This window comes from Chlorocebus sabaeus, chromosome 2, assembly GCF_047675955.1.
Source record: "Chlorocebus sabaeus isolate Y175 chromosome 2, mChlSab1.0.hap1, whole genome shotgun sequence".
Taxonomy (NCBI): domain Eukaryota; kingdom Metazoa; phylum Chordata; class Mammalia; order Primates; family Cercopithecidae; genus Chlorocebus; species Chlorocebus sabaeus.
The window spans coordinates 40,371,946-40,391,321 of NC_132905.1; the positions used below are offsets into that span (position 1 = coordinate 40,371,946).

The 19,376-nt window shown below is 41.0% G+C and overlaps 1 protein-coding gene and 1 pseudogene across 1 annotated transcript in view; one reads left to right on the top strand and one right to left on the bottom strand.

Annotated features, from left to right (window-relative positions):
- Positions 1-19,376, top strand: part of ITCH (itchy E3 ubiquitin protein ligase) — a 137,778-nt gene that overhangs the window by 22,902 nt on the left and 95,500 nt on the right. Inside the window, exon 3 of the mRNA XM_008021369.3 lies at positions 7,648-7,738. Within this exon, the coding sequence (XP_008019560.1) occupies positions 7,669-7,738 (70 nt within the window). The 5' untranslated portion in view covers positions 7,648-7,668. The remainder of the gene's footprint in view (positions 1-7,647; positions 7,739-19,376) is intronic.
- Positions 14,648-17,160, bottom strand: LOC140709337 (cell division control protein 42 homolog pseudogene; annotated as a pseudogene).

The window sequence follows — 19,376 nt, forward strand, 5'->3', positions numbered from 1 at the left end:
CAGGCTGAAGTGCAGTGGTGCGATCTCGGCTCATGACAGTCTCTGCCTCCAAGTAGCTGGGATTACAGGCACCTGCCACCACACCTGGCTAAGCTCCTTTGTGTTTATTAGTGGAGAATGGGATCTAAAAATGTGCCTGTGTTCTTTCTAGCTAGTCTTTGCTACTGTGCCCCTAAATAATGGGATCTAGTTTTTCACTTGAGTAGTGGTTTGAGAACATGGCAGAGTGGCCCTGTCCAAGGGAGACATACTACTCAGTATGTATTTCTAACTTAACACACATGCTTATGTATTTTATAGTAAGATTATTTGAGAGTTTGACTTCATTAGGTTTTAGTTCTCTGAATACCACTATATACTTTAGCTCTTTGAACTCTGGACTTTCTGCCACAAGCAGTTTTTCTCCTTATTGGTTTTTTCGTGTCTTCTGAAATGTCATTTTGTTGGATTCTTTTAAGAAAATATAGGGCTATATTAAATTACTTAAAGGTTTTCTAAGTCACAATAGATGTGGCCTATAAAAATAGCTGATTATGTTGAATGTGTTATTTCTGAAAATAAACCAAGCAGATTTCATAATATCCTGTTTAATAATTTCTCTATTAATAAGATACATATTTAAAATAAGGCTATACATGTTTGTTGGTTAAGAGACAAGATATTGCTGAAATAATCTTCTGAAGTATGTCTATCCCTTTCCACATTTTTGTTTCCACTGCCTTTTCAGGAAGATGTTAAGGTTAATTTTACCTCTGGCTGTGTTTTAGCACCTTCTTTCTACATTGGCATTCTGTCTGTCACGTTTTTTTAGTGTAGCAGTAAACATTACTCAAAATAAATTATTTATAGGCCAGACGTGGTGGCTCACACCTGTAATCTCAGCACTTTGGGAGGCTAAGGCAGGCAGATCACCCGAGGTCAGGCATTTGAGACCAGCCTGGTCAACATGGCAAAACCCCATCTCTACTAAAGATACAAAAAAAATTAGCTGGATGTCGTGCACGCCTGTAATCCCAGCTACTAGGGAGGCTGAGGCAAGAGAATTGCTTGAACCCAGGAAGCGGAGGTTGCAGTGAGGGGAGATTGCGCCACTGCACTCCAGCCTGGGCGACTCCTCAAAAAAAAAAAAAAAAGATTATAAAGTGCTAAGAATTGACCCAGCTGGGCACAGTGGCTTATTCTTGTAATCCCACCACTTTGGGAGGCCAAGGCAGGAGGATCGCTTACTTGAGCCCAGGAGTTCGAGACTAGCCTGGGCAACATGGTGAGAACCTGTCTCTATCTCCCAATAAAATATTAGATGAGCCTGTGGTATGTGACTGTTAGTCTCATTTACTCAGGAGGCTGAGGCAGAAGAATTGTTTCAGCCCAGGTGGTTGAGGCTGCAGTGAGCTTGATCACACTACTGCACTCTAGCATAGGCAACAGAGCAAGACCCTGTCTCAAAAAAAAAAAAAGACCCTGTTTTGAGTTTCTTTGTAACTGACAGACTAATAGGTAATAGAGTTTTAAAATATTATTAGATTTTTTTTTTTTTTGAAATGGAGTCTCGCTCTGTCACCCAGACTGGAGTGCAGTGGCATGATCTCAGCTCACCGTAACCTCCACCTCCCGGGTTCAAGCGGTTCTCCTGCCTCAGCCTCCTCAGTAGCTGGGATTACAGCTGCCTACCACCATGCCTGGATGATTTTTGTATTTTTAGTAGAGATAGGGTTTCACCATGTTGGCCAGGATGGTCTCGATCGCTTGACCTTGTGATCCGCCCACCTCAGCCTCCCAAAGTGCTGGGATTATAGGTATGAGCCACAGCACCCAGCCATGATTTAGATTCAAACTATATCTTCATTGGTTCTAGTCACAGTGGTTTACAGTGCTAAGTAAAGCTGTAGATTGCATACCACTGTACTTGTGAAGACTTTTTTTTTTTTTCTTTTTTTTGAGACAAAGTCTCACTGTGTCGCCCAGGCTGGAATGCAGAGGTGCAGTCATGGTTCACTGCTGCCTCAACTTTCTGAGTTCAAGTGGTACTCCCAGTTTGGTCTCCCATGTAGCTGGGACTAGAGGCACGCACCACTGCACCTGGCTAATTTTTAAATTTTTTGTAGAGGTGGGGGTCTCACTGTGTTGCCCAGGCTGGTCTTCTGAAGGCTTTTAGTTTGGTTTTTTGCTTGTTTGTTTTTAAATCTTGCTTGCTTTTCTTTTCTTTTCTTTTTTTTTTTTTGAGATGAGGTATTGCTTTGTCACCCAAGATGGATTGCAGTGGCCTGATCACAGCTCACTGCAGCCTCTACCTGCTGGTCTCTGGAAATCTTTGTGCCTCAGCCTCCCAGTTAACTGGGACAACAGGTGCATGCCACCACATCCAGCTAATTTATTTTTATTTTTTGTAGAGACAGGATTTTGCTCTCACATATCTGTCCAACCAATAAACAAACACAAAAAAGTTATGATACTCAGGGCAAAGTTTTCTCTAACTCCTCAAAAGGACTTGAATTTAGGACATCTTTCTTACTGAGACATATAAAGGCTTAAAAGTGTCTATTACAATCCAAAAAACTTACCACTGTCTGACATTTCTCCCCTAAATGAAAGCACTAATAGCCTATTCAAAAGAGTCTCTAATTATGAATGTGAAGTTACAAAGAATTTTTTTTGTTCTTAGATCTATGAAGATAACACAAAAGCAACAAATGAAAACATAATGCATAAAGTTTCACTTTAGTCCCCTTATAACAGAAAACGAGATAAAGATAAGAGCACTTTTGCTGTCCTAGAACTTAAAATGAAAATCTAAGAGAGACCCATAATGTAAATACAATCATCCCTTGGTATATGTGGGGATTGCTTCTGGGACCACCACATATAACCACATTAGTGCATGCTCTGAAGTACGCCCTGTGGAACCTGCATATGTGAAAAGTCCTTTCCATATACGTGGGTTTCACATCCCATGAGTACTGTATTTTCAGTCGGTGTTTTTTATTTTTATTTTTTATTATTTTTTAACATTTTTTAATTAAATAGAAATGAAGTCTCACTATGTTGCCCACACTGGTTTCAACCTTCTGGGCTCAAGCGACCCTTCCTGCTCAGCCTTCCGAAGTGTTGGGATTATGGGCGTCAGCCACTGCTCCTGGCCTCAATCTGTGTGTGGTTGAAAAAAGGCTGCATATAAGTGGATCTGTGCAGTTCAAACCAGTTGTTGGGCAAGAACCAACTGTAATTAGAATTATAAAAATTGATGACATTCTCTCTATGTGAGTAGCAATGCAGTAAGAATATGCAGATTTTAGTCATTAATTTTGACTTTGCGGGAAATGGAACTGCAGACTAGATGCTACAGAAGAGAAACACTTGAGGGTGAAAAAGATCAACAGCAAGAAAATGGGAAAGAGACTAAGAAATCCAGTTTCTTAGAAAAACATATTCAATAGAAACTTAGGAACAGAAGTGATGTCTTGGTTGGCCATGAGATAGTAGATCCCTACAACTACTAGAAGGTGTCCATTATTTAGCTGGCCTTTAGGGTAATGTGCAGGTGGTCATGTTTCAGACTTTCTTACTGAAACTCTGACCACTGGGGAGGTTAGATAAGCGTCTTTATAAGGGGTTATCTATGTTACAGGCATTGGTTAAAGGCCTTGCTGAAGAACACCTTGGTATGCAGGAAACAAACATTGGTCAGGGCCAGGTACAGTGGCTCACGCCTGTAATCCCAGCACTTTGGGAGGCCTAGGTGGGTGGATCATTTGAGGTCAGGAGTTTGAGACCAGCCTGGCCAACATGGTGAAACCCCATCTCTACTAAAAATACAAAAATTAGCCAGATGTGGTGGCGGGTGCCTGTAGTCCCAGCTACTCGGGAGGCTAAGGCAGGAGAGTCACTTGAACCTGGGAAGTGGAGGTTGCAGTGAGCCAAGACCGTGCCACTGCACTCCAGCCAGGGCGACAGAGTGAGACTCTGTCTCCAAAAAATAAAAAAAAAATTGATCAGCATGATAGTTTCACTTCAAGATGGCATCACTCTTGCCATGCAGCAGGCAGTTTTCCTACAACTGTCTTTAATTCTACAGATACTCTCTCAGTCTTTACAATGAAACTATAAATTATAAATTATCTACATTTATGGATGAAGAAAGCATGGCTCAGAGAAATTCAGTAATTTGCTCAAGTTCACAGAGTAACAGTTCCGGAATGTTTATCTAGATCTGTCTCACTTCACAGTTTGCATACGTAATTACCATGCTATAATGTCTCCTGTAATACCTGGTACAGAATTGACAAGAATAATTTTTTTTTCCTTTTTTTTTTTTTTTTGAGACAAAGTCTAGCTCTGTCACCCAGGCTGGAGTGCAGTGGCACGATGTTGGTTCACTGCAATCTCAGCCTTCCAGGTTCAATGATCCTCCCGCCTCAGCCTCCCAAGTAGCTGGGATTACAAGCGTGTGCCACCGTACCTGGCTAATGTTTGTATTTTTAGTAGAGACGAGGTTTCAATATATTGGCCAGGCTGGTCTCAAACTCCTGACCTCAGGTGATCCGCCTACCTCAGCCTCCCAAAGTGCTGGGATTACAGGCGTAAGCCTCTGTGCCCGGCCTAGATTCAATCTTTTTTTTTTTCTTTATTGAGATGGAGTTTTGTTCTTGTTGCCCAGGCTGGAGTGCAATGGCGCAATCTTGGCTTACTGCCTCCTGGGTTGAAGCGATTCTCCTGCCTCAGACTTCCGAGTAGCTGGAATTACAAGCATCCACCACCAGGCCCAGCTAATTTTTTGTATTTTCACTAGAGATGGAGTTTCAACATGTTGGCCAGGCTGGTGTTGAACTCCTGACCTCAGGTGATCCACCCGCCTTGGCCTCCCAGAGTGCTGGGATTACAGGAGTGAGCCACCGCGTCCGGCTTAGATTTAATCATTTTAACCATGTATGCAGTTGTAAGTAATAGTGAGACCTAAGAGTTTGGCTCTCAGGGGAGAGGATGGGACTTGAAGTGTAGGTTATCTGTTTTTTCTACTCTGTTTTATGCTGTTTTTAAAATTGTACAAGTCAACAATGATACATGTTTCACTTCTAGAACTTCAAACAATACATATAAAACTGCAGTTCCCTGTGACCACCTACTTGAGTACACAGGTGCCCTCCTCCTCAATGGAATGTATACTTTTTCTGTGTTTATTTATAAGTATTTGTACTCATAGGAGTATATAGTGTTTTATTTGCAAAAATAATATCATACTGTACATACTGATGGGGTGATCATTTTGTGATCCACCCCACCCCAACTCATGTATGCTATTCTGCAACTTTAAAGATGTTCTTGGGATCTTTCAATTTCAGTCATTAATAAGTTACTTATTTTGATACCTGCCTAGTAATCTGTTCTGTGGTATGAATATGTGATTTATTTAACATATGAATATGCCAATTGATAATATAGGTTGCTTCTAATTTTTTGATATTATGCAAATAGCAATTTTTATTCTTTTCAAGAATTTAAAATGCTCGGTGAATTTTAGTTATGTAAAACTAGTATGTATATGTACATAAATTATTAAAATTACTAGCATGTTTTTGGCAGAGCACCTCACAATTCTACCATAATGATTCTCTGTAATTATCTGGAGAGTCATTGTTCTTAAAAATATTTGCAGGCTATGCTTTCATTAATCTTTTCTACATGAAGTTAATTTTAGTTTTTAAAATATACTTCATTTTTGTAGAGGTTTAAAATTTTTTGCGACTTTGTAATTAATGTTAATTTATATTTAGAATAGTTTATACTGTACTATTAGAAAGGGCATTTTCTTGCAATAAATCGTTAGTGGAGATGAGTGACTGTTGATGGAGATGAGTACCTTTATCATGCAGAATATCAGCACCTAGATATTGGACTTTTCTCACTGCCCCTTAATTTACTTTTTTTGATATTGTCGTTCTATGGCAAACAGGCTTTTGGATATTGAGGAGGAAGTAATAAGTGTACATAATGTGTTATGATGTCTTTGAGGACCCTTCTCATAAGCCATTTGAATCAGAATAATATCTTGTGCAATATGGTGTTAAAAGGCTTTTAGGTTACATCTCATTTCTTAATATATTCTGGATGACTACTAATGACTTTATGCTGTTTACCTTTCATTTTTAAAATAAAAGGGTTCTTTTAGCAGATTTTGTTTATAAAACATCTCATCTGAAATAGTGCAATTTAAATAAACAAGGTAAAGGAAAAAATATATGTATTATGCCAAGAAAATGAGCTAGTCCCTATGGTTGAGACCAAATTTTAGCTTCGAGCATTTTAGCACAGAATGAGGTAGGTTGGATTTTATAGGGTTCATCTCAGTAGGAATTAATTATTGTTCCATTTCATTTTTGCAGAAATGAGAAGCCATCATAATTGTTTTATATTTAAATTTTTAAACGGAAACCTAAATTTGCATAAAAACTCAAGACAGCGTTTACAGTTTCAAGGCATTTTGTTTGCCTTACTGTATTTGTGTACTTCTTACAAAAGTACCTGGCAAACAGTTAAGTGCCAAGTATATTTAGTTTAATTTTATTTTTTATTGTATCTTATTTCTTCTTTTTGGAGGTAGGGTCTTCCTCTGTTGCCCAGGCTGGAGTACAGTGGTGTGATCACAGCTCACTGCGGACTTGACCTCCTGGGTCGGGAGTGGTGGTGTGCACCAGTGGTCCCAGCAACTCAGGAGGCTGAAGCAGAAGGACCCTCCAGCCCGGGAGGCGCTCCAGAACACCCCAGCTTGGGTGACAGAGTGAGAGTTTTTCCCAAAAAATAAATAAGTAAATAAAGTTGCTTGGGACATGTTATATAGATGATATTTAAAGCTATCTGGATAGGTAATATCCTCCAGGTTATAATCATCTATACCCCATTGCTTGATGGGGTGATCATTTTGTGATCCACCCCACCCCGACTCATGCATGCTAATAGTTATGTATGCCTTTTCTCAAATTTATCTGCCTGCCTTTTGTCAGATGATTTTCAGTGAACCTTCACTGGGCGCAAAGGGGAAGTCTTGTCTTGGCCCTTGTAGTACTAACAAGCATTGACTTCTAAATGGGTAATTTGGCCAGGTGTGGTGGCTCACGCTGTAATCCAGCACTTTGGGAAGTCAAGGTGGGAGGATCACTTGAGCCCAGGAGTTTGAAACCAGCCTGGGCAATATAGTGAGATCCCATATCTACCAAAAATTTAAAAAATTAGGCGAGCATAGTGGCACCCACCTATAGTCCTATCTACTTGGGACTGGGTAATATCCTCAAGGGAATGAGTGTAGATAAAAGAGGGAGCCAAGAACTAAGCTGTAGGTTATGTTAGTGTTAAGATAATGGAGAAAAGAAAAGGAATCTTCAGAGGATACTGAGAAGGAACAATCTGTGTGGTAGGACACAAGGAGAATATATCTTGGGAACTGAAGGGAAGAAAGTAAAACATGGAGAAGGGGATGAACATCCATGTCAGATTTTGCCAATAAGTTAGGTAGGATAAAGACTAGAATTGAAAATTGTGTTTAGCAATGTAAAGGCCTTTGTTACACTGTCTTCAGTAATAGCAAGGTTAGCACTATTTACGTACATTTTTAATGGGAATTTTTGATGTTTACACTGTCTCCTTTGCCATGTTCAGGTTTTCCAACCTATTGGTGGTATGTCTGACAGTGGATCACAACTTGGTTCAATGGGTAGCCTCACCATGAAATCACAGCTTCAGATCACTGGTAAGTTTTAGAAACATCGGCAGCTTTACTCTATTTTTCCCCATGTGATTAAAAAATAATCCTGAGAGGGCCGGGCATGGTGGCCCATGCCTGTAATCCCAGCACTTTGGGTGGCTGAGGTGGGCGGGTCGCTTGAGGCCAGGAGTTTGACATCAGCCAGGCCAACATGGAGAATCCAAAATTAGTTGGGCGTAGTGGTGCACGCCTGCTGTCCCAGCTACTTCGGAGGCTGAGGCATGAGAATCGCTTGACCTTGGGAAGTGGAGGTTGCAATGAACCGAGATTGCGCCACTGCACCCCAGCCTGGGTGATAGGGTGAGACTGTCTCAAAAAAAAAAAATCTTAAGAGAACAAAATATTTAATGGCTGTTACATGTCAGGTGCTCAATTGATATTTGCTGAATGAATGAATGAAGACATATAGATATGTAATTTTTATTGTAGAATATTCTTGGATATTTTACAGTTTTTTTTCCTTGAACATGGGCACCTGGGTAGTTGCTTATTTTGTTTGTTTTGTATTGTATTAACAGCTTTATTGAGATATAATTCATATCCCCTACAAGTTACCCATTTATTGGGATTACACGCCTGTAATCCCAGTACTTTGGGAGATCCAGGTGGGCGGATCACCTGAGGTCAGGAGTTTGAGACCAGCCTGGCCAACATGGTGAAACCCCGTCTCTGTTAAACATAAAAAAAATTAGCTGCACGTGGTGGTGCACACCTATAATCCCAGCTACTTGGGAGGCTGAGGCAGGAGAATCGCTTGAACCTGGGAGGCAGAGGTTGCAGTGAGCTGAGATCATGCCATTGCACTCCAGCCTGGGCGACAGAGCGAGATTCCATCTCAAAAAAAAAAAAAGACTTCAGTCTTTATACTCCTGCTATATAAGTTTAGTTATTGAAAACTCAAGGAAGGAACAAAGGTAATTGTAATTGTTTCCTTCTTTGGTGGATCTGGACTTAGGCAGATAAGAGAACTTCAGAAAACAACTTCATGCTGTACTTTGAGAGAAAGAAGATTGAGGGAGGGGAGCTGCAGGGGTCAGAGAGACCTTGAGAGACTCCTTTAGTTCAACAAGTCAAGGCACCATATTTTGGGATATCAGTTTCTGAACCCCAAAAGTACATTCACAGAGTTGTGCACACAACATCAACCACAATCAACTTTAAAATATTTTTGGCCGGGTGTGGTGACTCAAGCCTGTAATCCCAGCACTTTGGGAGGCTGAGACGGGCGGATCATGAGGTCAGGAGATCGAGACCATCCTGGCTAGCCCGGTGAAACCCCATCTCTACTAAAAAATACAAAAAAAAAAAAAGAAACTAGCCAGGCGAGGTGGCGGGCGCCTGTAGTCCCAGCTACTCGGGAGGCTGAGGCAGGAGAATGGTGTGAACCTGGGAGGCGGAGCTTGCAGTGAGCTGAGATCCGGCCACTGCACTCCAGCCTGGGCGACAGAGCGAGACTCCGTCTCAAAAAAAAAAAAAAAATTTTCGTCCTTCCAGAAAGAAGCCCTGTACTCATTAGCAGTCACTCTCCATTTAACCCATCCACCCACAAACCCAGGCAACTCCTGATCTTTCTGTCTCTAGATTTCCCTATTCTGGATCTTGCATATAAATGGAATTGTACAATGTGTGGCCTTTTGTGTCTTCTTTGAGCAGACTGTTTTCAAGGTTCATCCTTATTGTAGCATGCAGCATTACTTAATTCCTTTTTTTGCTAAATAATATTTTATTGTATGAGTATACCAAATTTTAAAAATCCATTCTTCAGTTGAGGGATGTTTGGGTTGTTTCTACTTTTTGGATATTATGAAAAATGCTATAAACATTTGTGAACAAGTTTTTGTGAGAATGTATATTTTCAGTTTTCTTGCGTATATACCTAAGAGTGAAATTCCTAGGTTATATGGAATCCATGTTTATTAGCATTTTGAGGAATTCCGAATTATTATTATTATTATTTTCTTTTTTTTTTTTTTTTTCTTTTTGAGACAGAGTTTTGCTCTTTTGCCCAGGTTGGAGTGCAGTGGTGTGATCTCAGCTCACTGCAACCTCCGCCTCCTGGGTTCAGGTGAGTCTCGTGCCTCAGCCTTCTGAGTAGCTGGAACCACAAGCACGCACAACCACACGCAGCTAATTTTGTATTTTTAGTAGAGATGGGGGTTTCACCATGTTGGCTGGGCTGGTCTCGAACTCCTGACCTCAGGTGATCCACCCGCCTTGGCCTCCCAATGTGTTGGGATTACAGGTGTGAGCCGCCTCGCGGGCCCAAATTATTTTTCAAAGCAGCTGCACCGTTTTGCATTCCCACCAGCAATATATGAGGATTCCGATTTATCTACATTCTTGCCAGTGATTGTTATCTTTTTTTATGATAGCCATTCTAGTGGGTGTGAAGTAGTACTTTACTCTGTGTGTGTGTGTGTGTGTGTGTGTGTGTGTGTGTGTGTGTGTGTATGTTTTGTCTATTTAATTTTGATTTTTTGTTTTTTTTTGAGACCAGATGACAGTCTGCTCTGTCACCCAGGCTGGAGTGTAGTGGTGCAGTCATGGCTCACTGCAATCTCTAACTTCTGGGCTGAAGTGATCCTGCCACCTCAGCCTTCTGGGTAGCTGGGACTACAGGCATGCACCACCCTACCCAGCTCCCCATTGTGGTTTTGGCTTGTACTCCTCTGATGGCGAATGGTATTGTCTTTTCATGTGCTTATTGGTCATTTTTGTATCTTTTTTGGAGAAATGTCTGTTCACATCCTTTGTTTGCTATTGTAAATTAATACCTCTGTTGCTATTGTTAATTAATATCTCTGTCTTTATTTCTTCCTCTAATCATTTCATGTGCCACTTTCAGATTAATGTTCTTAATATGCCATCCAATATGTTTCATTCCTGCTCAAAAACCTTAGGTACTTTTCTTAGACTATGGTATAGAATTTCTTTAGTATGAGCTAAGACCCTTCACCTTCTGTCTACATATGGTCTCTTTGTAGGTTTTTTTATTTATTTATTTTTTTTGGAGACAGAGTCTCGCTCTGTTGCCCAGGCTGGAGTGCAGTGGCGCAGTCTCGGCTCACTGCAACCTCCGCCTCCCAGGATTCAAGCAGTTCTCTGTCTCAGCCTCCCACGTAGCTGGGGTTACAGGCACCCGCCACCACGCCTGGCTAATTTTTGCATTTTTAATAGAGACGAGATTTCACCACCTTGGCCAGGCTGATCTTGAACTCCTGACCTCATGATCCACCCACCTCGGCCTCCCAAAGTGCAGAGATTACAGGCGTGAGCCACCCCACCCGGCCTGTAAGTCTTTATATGTGAACCATTTGTACTAGCTAGAATGAGTCACTGGATTTTCCTCAGACATATATGTATTTCTGTCACACAGTGAAAACCTCAGTCTCTCTCCCTTTAATTTGATAGCATTTATTGATTATAGAACAATTATCATCCTCTGTATTTTAGTTTCAACTATGCCTGGCTTATAGCTTCTTCTGGATTATGAATAGGTCACAGACCATATCATTATTATTTTCCTCAAAACCTAAAGGCGATTGAATATAAAAGTAATACTGTGTTAAGGTAACCACATCATAGAATTTTTTCACTAACTGGTCTCTTTCCTTAGCAGTATCTATTTCTTAAAGAAAGATATTACTATTTCTTAGTTAAGGCCAGATTCCAATTTCCCCTCCGCCCCCATCCTCAATCTAGCTTGAGTAGCTGACTTATATCAGACCAGAATTCTTATGACTTCTTTTTGGCAGCTGAAAGTTGAAAGTTTTTATTAGAACAGTCTTTTAAAACATTCTGTACTTTTTCAGATTACATAAATAATAGACATTTTATTTTTTACTGATTTTAAAAAATAGTAAATTATTCTCAGAGACAATGATTAATAGTTTTTTCTTTGCATAAATGTCTTCTTTGCTATCATCATTATTGAATTTTTTTTTACTGTGATGATGAGCGCTAATTGCACCTCAAAAAGTCGTAATCCATAGACAATTCAGATTTTTTTCTTTTTGAGACAGGGTCTCACCCTGTTGTCCAGGCTGGCGTGCAGTAGCGTGATCATGGCTCACTGCAACCTTGATCTCCCAGACTCAGGTGATCCTCCCACCTCAGCCTTCTGAGTAGCTGGAACTACAGGCGTGCGCCACCACACCCGGCTAATTTTTGTATTTTTTATAGAGATGGCGTTTCGCCCTGTTGCCCAGGCTGGTCTCAAACTCCTGGGCTCAGGTGATCCACCCACCTTAGCCTCCCAAAGTGCTGGTATTACAGGTGTGAGCCACCTCACCCAGCCCCATCTCAGATTTTTAAAATCTTGGGTCTAAAACATTCTTTTATTTATTTATTTATTTTGAGACATTTTGTTGCCCAGGCTGGAGTGCAATGGCATGATCTCAGCTCACTGCAACCTCTACCTCCCAGATTCAAGCAATTCTCCTGCCTCAGCCTCCCAGATAGCTGGGATTACAGGCACCTGCTGCCGTGTCTGACTAATTTTTGTATTTTTAGTAAAAGCGGGTTTTCACCATGTTGGTCAGGCTGGTCTTGTACTCCTGACCTCAGGTGATCCACCAGACTCTGCCTCCGAAAGTGCTGGGATTACAGGCATGAGCCACTGTGCCTGGCCTTCAATACTCTTTTTTTTATAATTTTTTTTTTCTTTTTCTTTTTTTTACTCATTGCTTGCTAATTGGGTCTAAATATTCTGAGAGTGCTCGAGTATAGGGCAAAAAACAAACACACCGTGAATAATGGGTAATAGTTCAGCAAACATATTAGATATGAAACAGACAGCATAAAAGACAGAAGTGCCAAGTTTAATAGAATCAAATGCCCTTCATAATTCATTGAGTTACTTCTTTAGTTTTGATGCTAGAACGCTTAGAACTAAGTATTTTGCACAAATCTCCTTAATGACATCATGGGTTTTAATCTCTTAATGGGTTAGTTATAGTATTTGTTTTATTGTAACCTGCCTCAATGTGTTTCTAGAATCAAGGAAGGAATAAATATGCAAGTATAAAAAATAAATCTCAGGCCAGGCGCAGTGGCTCTCGCCTGTAATCCCAGCACTTTGGGAGGCTGAGGCGGGTGGATCACCTGAGGTTGGGAGTTCGAGACCAGCCTGAGCAACATGGAGAAACCCCGTCTCTAGTAAAAATACAAAATTAGCCAGGCAGGGTGCCACATACCTGTAATTCCAGCTACTCGGGAGGCTGAGGCAGGAGAATTGCTTGAACCAAGGAGGCGGAGATTGCGGTGAGCCGGGATTGTGCCATTGCACTCCAGCCGGGGCAACAAGAGCGAAATTCTGTCTCAAAAAAAAGAAATAAATAAAATAAAAATAAATAAACAAATGTCAACATGTATTTTAATGGCAAGAAGGGATAACTGGTCAGGAAAAAGAGATCAATATTTGACTAGAGTCACTGGGGAAGAAGGTGGTGTTTGAAGGATTGCTGCTATTTATTTTTAAGAGACAGGGCAGGGTTGGCCAGGCACGGTGGCTCACACCTGTAATCCCAGCACTTTGGGAGGCTGAGGCAGGCGGATCACCTGAGGTCAGGAGTTCAGGACAGCCTGGCCAACGTGGCGAAACCATGTTTCTACTAAAAAATACAAAAATTAGCCAGGTATGGTCGCATGTGCCTATAATCCCAGCTACTCAGGAGGCTGAGGCAGGAGAATTGCTTGAACCTGGGAGGCAGAGGTTGCAGTGAGCCGAGATCGCGCCGCTACACTCCAGCCTGGGTGACAGAGTGATACTCCGTTTTTTTTTTGTTTTTTTTTTTAAATGAGGGTGTCACTCTGTCACCCAGGATGGAGTATAGTGGCACAATCACAGCTCACTGCAGCCTCAACCTCCTGGGCTGAAGCATCCTCTCGCCTTATCCTCTGTAGTGGCTAGGACTACAGGTGTGTACCACCCACCAGACTTGACTAATTAAAAAAAATTGTGTGGTGTTTTTTGTTTTTTGTTTTTTTTAAGATGGAGTCTCACTGTGTTGCCAGGCTGGAGTGCAGTGGTGCTATCTTGGCTCACTGCAACCTCTGACTCCCTGGTTCAAGTGATTCTCCTGCATCAGCCTCCTGTGTAGCTGGGATTACAGGCACGAGCCGTCAAACCCAGCTGATTTTTGTATTTTTAGTAGTGACAGAATTTTACTATGTTGGCCAAGATGGTCTCGATCTCTTGACCTCGTGCTCCGCCCACCTCAGCCTCCCAAAGTGCTGGAATTACAGGTGTGAACCACCCTGCCTGGCCAAAAAAATTCTTTTGTAGCAACAGGGTCTTGCTATGTTGCCCAGTATGGTCTTGAACTCCTGGCCTCAAGTGATGCTCCCAGCCTTCCATAAGTGCTGGAATTATAGGCCTGAGCCACTCTGCCTGACCTAGGATTGCTGCTGTTTAAATGCAGAAAAGTAGAAAAGGACCCTTTGAGGAGACAGCATGAGCAAGACACATGAAAGAAGAGAATACACAAAACTTGCCCTAATGCCCGTGCAAACCCCTGTAATAGGGGGAGCTCTGAGAATGGGAATGGCTGTGTCTTTCAGGTGTGCCTTAAAAAAAATTTTATTGCTAAGGGAGATGGCAATGGGAAGTAATCAGTGTTTGTAACAAAGAGTGGTTAGATTTGTGTTTTAGAAAGTTAGAGAGAAAGACAAAAAAATTTTTTTTTTTTTTTTTTTTTGAGACACAGTCTCGTTCTGTCACCCAGGCTGGAGTGCAATGGTGCTATTTCAGTTGACTGTAATCTCTGCCTACCATGCCCACCCCCTTACCTACCTTTTTATTTATTTATTTATTTATTTACTGAAACAGAGTCTTGCTCTGTCGCCCAGGCTGGAGTGCAGTGACTTGATCTTGGCTCACTGCAACCTCCGTCTCCCAGGTTCAAGTGATTCTCGTGCCTTAGCCTCTCCAGTAGCTGGGATTACAGGCATGCACCACTGTGCCTGGCTCAGCCAGGCTGGTCTCGAACTCCTGACCTCAAGTAATTCGCCCACCGTGGCCTCCCAAAGTTCTGGAATTACAGGCATGAGCCATTGTCCTAGCCAATTTTTAAATTTTTTATAAAGACATGTTATCATTGTGTCGCCCAGGCTGATCTTGGATTTCTTAAATCAGCTCTTCGTTTCTTCTTATCATTTAGCCGGGGTCTTTACCTTGGATGTAAGTCTGTTTTCTTATGTCCTTACCTGTCTTTATTTATCTGTTTCCCATTTAATTATGCCTATATATAACCTCAGCTATTATACTTAACTCATCTGTGTCTATTTTTTTTTTTTTTTTTGACTGGGAAAAATTTTTTAAAATTACAAGCTCAACCCATTTGGTGTATTTCAGAGGTACAGTGCTTTTCTTCATTTATTAGTGAAAGAAGTTAAGAAATTAACTTTCAAAAAAATTCAGTAAGTGGCAAACAAACATCCTTGAAAGTCGCAGTTACATATAGTGTCTCCTAGAAAAGAGGAGGGGTAAGACAGCTCCACCTACTTTCACGAGTTTCATCAAATACTGGATCTACTCAAGGGTGGAGTAAAAAGGCAACTTTCAAAAAGGAGTATGTTATTAAATGAGGCATTTACTATACTCCTTCCTAAGAGCCCCAGATGGGGAACATGTTTTCTCAACTAGATCTAGGAAGTGGACTGTGGAATCAGTCGGTCCTCGTCACCTTAAGGGCTATCCACTGGTTAATGAATTAAAAAAAATAAAAAAAAGACTTAAAAACAAACCTCACCACACTCCGCCCTAAAAAAGAGGAGGGGGGAAGAAAGAAACTACTAAGATGTCCCAGAGTGGAACCAGGGAGCAGCTTCAACAATTCCAATTAGTCTGTTACAGAGTCATCCACAAGCATGCCTTGCTTTTAAAATATATACATATATCTTGAAACAACAAAACCAAAACTAGTACTAATCACTTTTCTGACAATATACTATTACTCAAAATTAACTAGTACTGGGATAGGGATGCGAGGGGGCTATAACTATGGGCCTTGTCTCACATGAGTACATGTGGGTAGGTGCAGGGCATTTGTCATGGCAAAAACGAATTTTAATTTTTAATCTTTAGTTTGACTTAAACATTGCTTTTAGTATGATGCCGACACCAGCTGTGCAGAAAGGGTCCTGGAGAGATATTCACAGCAGCAGACATCTGCGACTCTTCTTTAGTTCTGGAGGTTCCAGGGCAGTCAGTGTTGCTTCATCAGACACGTTCTTTAGGCCTTTCTGTATGAGTGCAGAACACTCCACATACTTGACAGCCTTCAGGTCATGGGTCAGCTTTTCAGCAGTCTCTGGAGTGATAGGCTTCTGTTTGTTCTTGGCAAGTTTCTCAATAGTAGAGGGGTCATCTTTGAGATCAATTTGGGTCCCAACAAGCAACAGAGGAGTCTTTGGACAGTGGTGAGTTATCTTGGGCACCCGCTTTTCTTTCACATTTTCAAATGAAGATGGAGAGACCACTGAAAAATAGACTAGAAATACATCTGTTTGTGGGTAACTCAGCGTCATAATCCCTCATAATCCTCTTGCTCTGCAGTATCAAAAAGTCCAAGAGTATATGGTTCTCCACCAGTCGTAACGGTTACTGCATAGTTGTCAAGAACAGTTGGTGTATCTTCCGACGGAAATTTGTTTGTTGTGTTGTTTTACCAACAGCACCATCATCCACAACAACACACTTAATTGTCTGCATTGTTGAAATAGTTTGGTATCCACTTTAAATATTTCAAATCTGATGTTGACCTCAGCTTCTCCACCAGGTCATTGGCTCATCTGTGTTTTTTATTTGATGTTTGTTGCATGCTAGCATTGGGCAAAATAAGGAAACTTTGGTACTTGCTAGAATTTCTTATATTCTCTTCTTTATTCCAAATTAACTAAGAAAGAGATGTCATCTTGATTTTAGTTATTATTAATTGTAATTAAATATTACTGCATGTCCCAAATTTATTACAGTACCATATATTTAGCTCTGATTGTTCAGGAACCAAAAAGATCCCTTATACTTATGTTGTTTTTAATTCCTTTAACAGTCCAGCAAACTAAGAATTTTATACTTGTGATTTAGAGTTTAGTTTTCCATAGGCAGGGCAGAGTTCTTCCACAAAGGTGGCTGTTGCTCAACCGGGTTGATCTCTTACCTAGTTCATTATTCTGCTTATTTATTTAGTTTTGGCACTGTTTTTTGTTGTACCTTGTTCTCTGTAGCTTATCCAAAATAGATTGGATAAGCTAAGGATCCGTTCTTTTTTTGTATTTGTATTGTAAAATGTTTATGTTGTATCAGAGAGATACGCTGAAGAACTGAAATCAGTTCAAAGCACTGACCTTCAGAACAGAAGGATCAGAGGAACATTAGTTTATGCCATGAAAACTATTTGCATTAGTATGTGGGTATGTGTGAGAGAGAGAGAGACAGCGAGCACAAGCATGGGAGAGTGAGATAGCCAGCAAATGATTATAATAAAGCAGAGAGACAAAGACTAGAAAGCAGGGAAACTTTTGTTTTCTGCCATGACTGATAATCATTTGGTTCAACATATGTATTAAATACTTCTCAGATTAAATCCCAGAGTGCTCCAGAAATTGTAAAGATTGGCTGCATCTGTGCAATCAAGAGGTTCACAGGGCGAGTTAAACAAGTAAAAACTAGTAAGACAAAATGAAAACCTGACGGAGCCATATGTAAATATGGAAATACCCTGGAAGCATGGAGGTGGAAATAATTTCACTTCTTAGGATTAAAGAAGCCTTCAATCAAAGAGACAGGGGACGTTTGTCTCTCAAGAAGTAGAATTTAATGGGTATAAAAGGAAAAAGTATCATTCTGAGTAGAGGGAGCAGCATGTTTAGAGGAATGAAAGTACATGGCCCATGTGAGGAACATCATGTAACTAAGGGTGACTAGAATATAGAGCTTTGGTAAGATTTGTTTTAGTAGGAGGCTGGAAGGGTAAGTTACAGCTGCATACAAAGCAAGGTAAAATGCCCCATAAGAGTTCAAACTTCATTTTGCAGGCAATAAAGAATCGTTTAAGTAATGACATGATCACATCTATTTTAGGAAAATAATTCTGGTGACTGTGAGGAGTTGGATTGGAGAAGTGACAGTAAAGACAGTTGTTTAGAGGCCTCTCATAGTAGCCCAAGTGTCAGATGAGACAGACGTTTTTCTGGTCCTTTTTCTTCCAGTTTATGATGTATAGTTTTTTATTTTTTTGTTTAATTTACTATGGGACTTTAGTTTTCAGGAAGTAGTATATTAATTTATTTTATATTTGTAATGTTATGACTATAACACAAGGTTTTGTTCAATCTAGACTTTGAGATTGGAATACCGAAATAATTTTTCCTGTTCAGGTTTTGCAATGTGACCCTTGGGCAAAAATTTAAATTCCACAGAGCTTATGTCTTTTTTTTTTTTTTTGAGACAGAGTTTCATTCTTATCACTCAGGCTGGAGTGCAATGGCGTGATCTCCGCTCACTACAACCTTTGCCTCCCGGGTTCCAGTGATTCTCCTGCCTCAGCCTCCTGAGTAGCTGGGATTGCAGGCATCTGCCACCACGTCTGGCTAAGTTTTGTATTTTTAGTAGAGACAGGGTTTCACTGTTTGCCAAGCTGGTCTTGAACTCCTGACTTCAGGTGATCCTTTTGCCCCAGCCTCCCAAAGTGCTGGGATTACAGGCATGAGCCACTACGTTCGGCTGCTTCTCTTTTTATGTGTAAAAATTAGGACAGTAATACCTGTTTCACAGAATAGTTGTGAATCTTGAAATTACATTTATGTGCAGGCACATGGTAAATACTAACAATTACTGCCCCCCGCCCCCACCCCCCATGTAAAGTTTGCTAGGCTAGGCCTGGTGATTCATGCCTGTAATTCTACCACTTTGGTAGGCCTAGGTGAGTAGATCTCTTGAGCCCAGGAGTACAAAACCAACCGGGGCAACTTGGCAAAACCTTGTCTCTACCAGAAAAAATACAAAAATTTGCTGGATGTGGTGGCACGCACCTGTAGTCCCAGCCACTTCGGAGACTGAGGTGGAAGGACGGCTTGAGCCCAGGAAGTAGAGGTGATTGCAGTGACCTGAGATTGTGCCAGTATACTCCAGCCTGGGTGACAGAACCAGGCCCTGTCTCAAAAAAAAAAAAAGTTTCAGTGGGGTTTGGTAGGATTATGTAGCAAAATTGCTTTCACAAATTTGAATCCAGTTGGGCACAGTGGCTCATGCCTGTAATCCCAACACTTTAAGAGGCAGAGGCAGGTGAATGACCTCAGGAATTTGACACTGGCCTGACCAACATGGTGAAACCCCGTCTCTACTAAAAATGCAAAAATTAGTTGGGTGTGGTGATGGGTGCCCGTAACCCCAGCTGCTTGGGAGGCTGAGGCAGGAGAATCGCTTGAACTCGGGAGGCAGAGGTTGCAATGAGCTCAGATTGCGCCATTGCACTCCAGCCTGGGCAACAAGAGTGAAACTTCATCTCAAAAAAAAAAAAAAAAAAAAAAAAAAAATTGAATTCTAGAAAGCCCCAACAGGGGCAGATCATTTCTTTCCTTTCAGCCCTACATTGCTCTTTGTTCTAGGTTTAATCAGTTT